The sequence below is a fragment of the Mauremys reevesii genome, linkage group 1 (assembly GCF_016161935.1).
Source record: "Mauremys reevesii isolate NIE-2019 linkage group 1, ASM1616193v1, whole genome shotgun sequence".
Taxonomy (NCBI): Eukaryota; Metazoa; Chordata; order Testudines; family Geoemydidae; genus Mauremys; species Mauremys reevesii.
Window position 1 is genome coordinate 273,907,857 of NC_052623.1, and position 7,493 is coordinate 273,915,349.

General features: G+C 41.5%; 3 protein-coding genes across 3 annotated transcripts; 2 read left to right on the top strand and 1 right to left on the bottom strand.

The window, feature by feature from the left end:
* The first annotated feature begins 1,094 nt into the window (after positions 1-1,094).
* On the top strand, positions 1,095-3,445 carry LOC120374020 (histone H1-like). The gene has a single exon (XM_039493206.1). The coding sequence runs from the start codon at positions 1,217-1,219 to the stop codon at positions 1,859-1,861; it is 645 nt and encodes a 214-aa protein (XP_039349140.1). The 5' UTR covers positions 1,095-1,216; the 3' UTR covers positions 1,862-3,445.
* A 45-nt stretch (positions 3,446-3,490) lies between these two features.
* Positions 3,491-4,143, bottom strand: LOC120374102 (histone H2B 8). Its single transcript, XM_039493358.1, has one exon. It carries the CDS (start codon positions 4,052-4,054, stop codon positions 3,674-3,676), a length of 381 nt encoding a protein of 126 aa, XP_039349292.1. The 5' UTR covers positions 4,055-4,143; the 3' UTR covers positions 3,491-3,673.
* A 209-nt stretch (positions 4,144-4,352) lies between these two features.
* On the top strand, positions 4,353-4,854 carry LOC120374059 (histone H2A.J). The gene has a single exon (XM_039493272.1). It carries the CDS (start codon positions 4,385-4,387, stop codon positions 4,772-4,774), a length of 390 nt encoding a protein of 129 aa, XP_039349206.1. The 5' UTR covers positions 4,353-4,384; the 3' UTR covers positions 4,775-4,854.
* The last annotated feature ends 2,639 nt before the right edge of the window (positions 4,855-7,493 follow it).

A 7,493-nucleotide genomic window follows, 5' to 3' on the forward strand; every position in this document is an offset into this window, starting at 1 on the left:
TTTACTCTGCCAACAGGCTTTGAATTAATTTAGAGGTTCTGTTACTTCTTGAGAAAAATGAATGACCAAACACAAAACTAAATCACATTGAATTACTGCCACAGAAAAGATTAAAGTTCTCTCAAGAATTTTTTTTCTCCTGACAAGGGTGGCATATATAACATGAAAACAAAATATAATACAGATACAATACAGATAAAAACAGATAACTTGAAAAATGAATTATTCAGTTTATAAAAGCTAGTTTTGCATAGTACTGTAGTAAATTTACATAGAAAATGGACTTTTGTTTCTTAATTATTATTATTACTATAAAATCGTTTCTCTTGCTATAAATCTTAATGAATGCTGATATAAAAGCATACATCTTTCTTCTCGTTCAGACTAAAACAATGCATAAATTTCATTAGTTGTCAATTTTGCTAAAGTATTTAACAAAAAATAAGTTATTTTATTTTATTAGGAACAATTAATTCAGAGAGCATCAAAATGACCTTTCTGCTCTATTTGAACACCTAGACAGATACAGTGAGACAATTACTTCCATATACATGTCTGGAAATTTAACATCCTTCTACAAGTCTTTAATCAGATCCCTGTGGCATTGCATGGGGGTCTATTTCAGCAGAATTTAGTATTTTTAGAAGATAAAGAATTTGGATAAGGGAGGCAGTTCTTAATCCATACTCCCAGTTCAGGAATGAGATTGTGTTACTTCCTTCTTTTCAAAATCAATTTATATTAACAACATACATTCAAATAACTGGATTTATACCCTGAATTGGAGAAAACCCTCTAAAGAACAACATTTCATTGTAGTTGTGGTTTTATTGCCAACGGTAAAGTTTTAATTTACAGCGAAAAACAAAAGTTTCCGTCTTCAGAGGTCTCTCCAGCTCTAAGTATCGGGGTTTATTGGCTCTTCTTTACCTCATCTTTATTCTCTCCTGCAAAAAACTCTACTGAATGAAAATACCCTCTTTCACCTTCACCCAGCTAAGAAATAAGGTAATTTGGTGATAGATATTTTGCAAAAAATACACATTTTTCACTCCGAAGAAACACAAACAGAGAGGAGAAAAGAGCTCTTTTTGGCTTGCATCTGGGCGGGCTCTTTAACGTACCAATCACAGATCAGCTCTTCTCTATAAATTCAGGCATCTGACCTAGTCTCTCCAGCCCAATTACTTTTGATTTGCTGAAAACGTTTGTCAGCATGTCGGAAACTGCGCCTGTTGCAGCTCCTGCTGTCTCGGCTCCTGGGGCAAAAACCTCAACAAAAAAACCGAAGAAGGCAGCAGCGAGTTCTAAAGCCCGCAAGCCTCCAGGTCCCAGCGTGACCGAGCTGATCACCAAGGCGGTGGCCGCTTCCAAGGAGCGCAAGGGGCTCTCCTTAGCCGCGCTTAAGAAGGTTCTGGCCGCCGGAGGGTACGATGTGGAGAAGAACAACAGCCGTATCAAGGTAGGATTAAAGAGCCTGGTGAGCAAAGGCATTTTGGTGCAGACCAAAGGTACCGGCGCTTCTGGTTCTTTCAAACTCAACAAGAAGCCTGGTGAGATCAAGGAAAAGGCTCCCAAGAAGAAGCCAGCGGCAAAGCCTAAGAAACCAGCTGCCAAGAAGCCCGCCAGCGCCGCCAAGAAACCCAAAAAGGCTGCGGCCGTGAAAAAGAGCCCGAAAAAAGTCAAGAAGCCAGCGGCTTCCGCAGTCAAGAAAGCGGCCAAGAGCCCGAAAAAAGTGAAAGCCGCCAAGCCCAAGAAGGCAGCTAAGAGCCCGGCTAAAGCGGTGAAACCAAAAGCTGCCAAGCCCAAGCCAACAAAGGCCAAAACCGCGAAGGCGAAGAAGGCAGCGCCCAAAAAGTAAAGTGTAAATTTGAAAAGGAAATTTCTGACCCAACGGCTCTTTTAAGAGCCACCTCCAGTTTCAGAAAAAGAGCAAAATCGCTGTACTCAATGCTAGACACTTTCAAACCACCTACGCAATTTTCGAGTATCCTGAGTATTCGCTTTGTTACATAGGTCGGGTACAGTGAGTGTGTTACAAAGGGGAATAAATGCTCGCGCTTTCTGGTGTACCCTTAAGATGGCATCCTGGGCAGTTTAATATAAAAAAAATATTATAGAGAGTGAAGACGATTGTAGCGCCTGGCAGCTATCGATAAAACCCCGTTACGGTGGCGCTGTTCTGGGTACCTATGAATCAGCTGATTAGGGGCGGAGTGCTTAGCTCCCAGTAGATTTCTAGCCTAGTGCTTCGTTCTAGCCATTTCGACCAATACTGACAACATAAGAAACGGAGAAGTAGGAACTTTCTCCGTCCTGTTTGGCTAGCTCCTCTCTGATTGGCTAATAGTTCATATATGGCTTAATCTTATTGAACACTTCCAAATTTTTGAAAACCCCGCGCGCTCTGAGTAGAGCGCCCTTCCCCTTCTCTGATTTGATTGATCACAAAAACTGTCGTCACCAATTGCTCGCTCCCTGAAGGATCCTGATTTTCCTATTTCCAACCCCATCCCCCTAAAGCACCCATCTTTCAAATACTTCCCCCCAACTATTAGAGATAAGGTGAGTGAGATATCTTTAAGCTTGTCTCTCTCACCAATAGAACTTGGCACAACATAAGATATCTCACCCACCTTGTCGCTAATATCCTGGGACAGACACGGCTACGAGACTGCATTTCTCAGCCCAACTACATAGTTATTGCCCATTCCTTAAATATATTTTTCTCTTCTCGTGTGTGTATGTTTATCACCAGGTATATAAATATTGTACTTGTCTCACTGTTTCATTTTCAGACTGGCCTATTTATGACTCCTGAACACTAGTCCCAGAGAACAGGCATGGAGATAGACCAGAGTGTGGGTGGGTGCGTGGTTTTTTTTTTTAATGTGTTCATATTTCCATTCTTGTATTAATTCGACATGATTTAAAGGTGAGGGTGAGCTAAAAACTCCTTTCCCCTGAAATTGATTGGGTATGTAATCCGGAACCCACCAATTCTTCTCTTTACATTTAACGTGTAGATTAAGGACAAATGAAGAATGTACCTGGATTAATTTACAATACTTCCATAAATTGTTTCCTCGTATTTTTCTTAGTTCACAACACAAATGCATCCTAGAACAAAGACGTTTCTTAGGTTTACTGTATTGGATTAAAGAATTTCTTTGTTACTGATGCAAACCTTGTTAGTTAAAAAAGGTATTTCAAATGCCACAGTTCAACAAAAGTTTTGAGTTAACTTTCGTCTACGGACAGTCTTGTCACGCAAACTTTGTGTTAATCAACACAAAACCGTCAGAAAAGTAGTAAGGAGCATTTATATGGCTACTGAATGCACACCCTCAACTGGAAAACAAGAGAAAGCAATAACAAATTATTTTTTTTTACTTTCATCCTTTGAGTATTCGTATACAGTAAATTTCAATTTTATTTCTTGTATTCATGTGGGTTTGGGTTCCTAAATAAGGCAAATACATTTTTAAACTGGAGTTATTGCACAATTTATTTTCAGCATCAATAATAAACACCGATACTAAAAATACAGACTAGAGTACTGTGTCAAAAGGACACCATACATGGTTTAGTGCTAAAGCTCTTTTACAGAACAGGTGGGCGGCTCTGAAAAGAGCCTTTGGGTTACAGATGTTAGCATTCTTTCCATTGATCTTTACTTAGAGCTGGTGTACTTGGTGACGGCCTTGGTGCCCTCAGACACAGCGTGTTTGGCCAACTCCCCCGGTAGAAGCAGGCGCACAGCGGTCTGGATCTCCCGGGAAGTGATGGTCGAGCGCTTGTTGTAATGAGCCAAGCGAGACGCTTCCCCAGCGATGCGCTCGAAGATGTCATTTACAAAAGAGTTCATGATGCCCATGGCCTTAGAGGAGATGCCGGTGTCCGGATGAACTTGCTTCAATACTTTGTACACGTAAATTGAATAACTTTCCTTCCTAGTTTTTCTACGTTTCTTATCTCCCTTCTTCTGTGTCTTGGTCACGGCCTTCTTAGACCCCTTCTTAGGAGCAGGAGCAGATTTCGCCGGCTCAGGCATCTTAACAGCTAAGTATACCCTCCAACACAACAATGACTACAACAAAGTCAAAGAAAGGTTTTCCTCCCTCTATTTATAGGTTTGCTATGCAAATGAACAGCCTATGTTTTCTAGTTTTCTATTGGCAGTTAGAATAAACATAGAGCAACGCGTTTTTTGCTGCAATTGGTCAATGTGAGATCCTCGTCTTTATTGGCTGCTCAAACAGTGACATTTTTCCACCAATCATGATACACGAAGCCGTCCAGGAGAGGGGATAAAAGGCCAAGAATCGTTGCGTCATTATGTTTTTCTCATCTGTGGTTCTGTGAACGGTGGTGAAGAGCTGCAATGTCTGGCCGAGGGAAACAAGGCGGTAAAGTGAGGGCTAAGGCAAAGTCCCGGTCATCTCGGGCTGGCTTGCAGTTCCCGGTGGGCCGTGTTCATCGGCTTCTCCGGAAGGGTAATTATGCCGAGCGGGTTGGCGCTGGAGCGCCTGTATATATGGCTGCTGTCTTAGAGTATCTGACTGCTGAGATTCTCGAGTTGGCCGGCAACGCTGCGCGCGATAACAAGAAAACCAGGATCATCCCCCGCCATTTGCAACTCGCCATCCGTAACGACGAGGAGCTCAACAAACTACTGGGGAAAGTCACCATCGCTCAAGGGGGTGTCCTGCCCAATATCCAGGCCGTGCTGCTGCCTAAGAAAACTGAAAGTCATAAAGCCAAGAGCAAGTAAAAGTGACCGAGGAGAAACGGGGACATCTGAATCTGCTTAAAAATTAAAAAAATAACCCAAAGGCTCTTTTCAGAGCCACCCACAGGATCAGAAAAGAGCTAAATTATTGTTTTACAGATTTAACAAAGTGAGTAAGCTTTGTATTTTTAATAATTCTGCAGCACTTTTTTTTCAGGGTTCCCTACATTTCTGCGTTAAGTAATAAACCTTTAGAATTATTAGTAGCTGTTATTGCAATGGATTTATAGGTGTTATCGCTATAATTTATGTAATTTAATATATGCCTCGTTTTAGTACTTGTATATAATATAGGGAAACTAAAAATATGTCATAAAACTTCACTTCGGCTATGCTCCGTATTTAACCTATCTCCTCGCTCCTTTTATTGTGGTCTGGTCGTTCTCCCTTTCTTAAATGCATCAGCTTGAAGGTCACTCTGAAAAAGGACCCCTAGAGACGTGAATGAATTTAGAGAATTGACTGAAACACAAGCACAGCGAGAGGTGGATGTACAATAAAAAGGGCGAAAAGTATCAAGATGCATGTATTATTCACATAAAAACTAAAAACAGCATTAATCGATCTTCTTTATGTGTGCTCTGATTTAAGGGAATAAAGTTTTCCTGCGATTTAACTTAGATTTGTTTGAAACTGAACTAATGAAACCCAGAGGTGCGCTGTGTTAAACCAAACTAGCTCTTCAAATTACCGGGACTGGGCGATGAAGGGTTGAATTTAGTGAAAACCCCCTAGAAGTAATAAGTGGCCAAGGGCCGCGCTGATCCATTGCTGCACTGGGCGGGCTTTTCAAACCCGCCAGCCGTTTTCATTTCGTTGCTACTCAGCTGCGTTTTGTATTTCTTTCTTCTCTCTCTTTCCCTTGTTCCTCCCAATCACCAGCGGCTCCCATTTTTCCTCTCTCTCCTTTCACCTTCTGCACTGAAGAGATCGAGGCGCTCCAAAGAGTACGCCCTGCAGAATTGAGTTAAGAGGTTATCAGAGATTCAGTAGATTCCCAGCTCACATGTCCTGAGCGCTGTTGTTTTGGTGTCGTAGAGTGCCGAAGTTGCCATGCAGTTTCCTGGTTATGTAGAGGGGGACAGGGGGTGCTCGTTTTATGGGAAGCATGGAGTCCCATAATGAGCCAATACATCGGTATTATCTGCGTCGATTCCCTGCCAATACCATGACTGCAGTCTCGAAGGATCAAAGTGCCTCCCTCAGCCCAAGTGAGCCAAAGCACCAGCTATGGGGGAACCGCTCGAGTGCATATATAATTCTATCTCTGGTCCTCTCCCCCACAATCCATTTTATAATTTATCTCCAAAATGTTGAATTCACTTTACTGCATCGACTCCCTGCAGAGCAGGGATGAAGGATAACTATAGTACCTATGCTCCACGGAGGTAAGCAATTTTGATGGGGGAGAGCATGGAACTCTGGGGTGGCGCAGGTAGTTTGTAGCTGTGGCATTGTGGGTGGGAAGTGGTGTTCATACCTCATTTCAAAGCCTCCCCCTTTATATCTCAAGCTCCAAATAAATGTGTTCATCCTCCCCAAATGTAGCCTGGATGTGAAATACAAACTTCCTGCTGCCATGCAACAGCTGTCTCTCTAGGCTGAGGTAAAGCATCTTTCCCTTGAGTCCCATTAAAATTAGAACGCTCCTTATTCAGTGCTAGGCCATAAGTTTATTATGCTCAGGTTTACCAGCTGGACCTCTATCACCACAAAGAGAACCTTTGGCAATAGGTTGGGGAGGTGTATTGTGGATTAGATAGGGTTTCTGTGATTTATTTAAATAACCTTTATTTCTCCTTTGATACAGTAGCAGTAACTTGTGTTTGTGGTATTGTTTCCAATAACTTAGTTTTACTTTTACACCCCACTTCTGTAAGCAACCTACCTTCTTTTGTGTGTTAAAAATATTTTAACTACATGTGTTAATTGTATATTTATAGTTTTTTTTTAAGGGAACAAATCTGGCTTTATTTTTGAAGGTTGTCTATTTTAAGACCAAACACAGAGAAAAGAGGAGCTGAATATAGGAAAATGCATCTTTTCTCTCTGATGCTTTCAGTTTAGTTACAATGAAGTGTTGCAGAGCTACATATTTTCTGGTTGGCTGAAATGGACTCTTATTGGGGGGGGACTAGAGATAGGAGGCAAAAAAGATTTCACTGTAACTCTTAAACTGGTCCAATTATCATCTTGGTTCCAAGCTGACACTTTATATCGGCTTTGAGTCATTGGTTCTTGTTATACCTTTGCCTGCTAGATTTCAGAGCCCTCTACTATAAACTAAACTAAAACAAACAGAAACTCTCCAGATCAGTGCTTGGAGATTGTGAACGGAACACCCTTACTCTTCTCTTGTATAAACTAAACAGAATGAGTTTCTTGAGTCTCTTTGTAAGGTAGATTTTCCAGGCCTCAATTCATTGTTGGAGTTTTCTGAAACCTGTCCACATTTTTCAACATCCTTTTTTGAGCATGGACACTAGAACTAGACAAAGAATTACTATGATGGTATCACCAAAGCCACATAAAGAAGTAATACCACCCTAATTGTACATCTAATGTTTGTGTTAGAACTCTTAGCAACAGCATTGCACTCAGAGCTCCTGTTTAATTGGCTACCTAGATTTTTCAGGTCACTGTTTTCCAGGACACAGTCGACCGGCCTGTAAGTGTATCCTACATTCTTTGTTCCTAAGTG

Excerpts from the sequence above, each read along its gene's own strand:
- LOC120374020 (XM_039493206.1), top strand. The coding sequence starts at position 1,217 with ATGTCGGAAACTGCGCCTGTTGCAGCTCCTGCTGTCTCGGCTCCTGGG.
- LOC120374102 (XM_039493358.1), bottom strand. The coding sequence starts at position 4,054 with ATGCCTGAGCCGGCGAAATCTGCTCCTGCTCCTAAGAAGGGGTCTAAG.
- LOC120374059 (XM_039493272.1), top strand. The coding sequence starts at position 4,385 with ATGTCTGGCCGAGGGAAACAAGGCGGTAAAGTGAGGGCTAAGGCAAAG.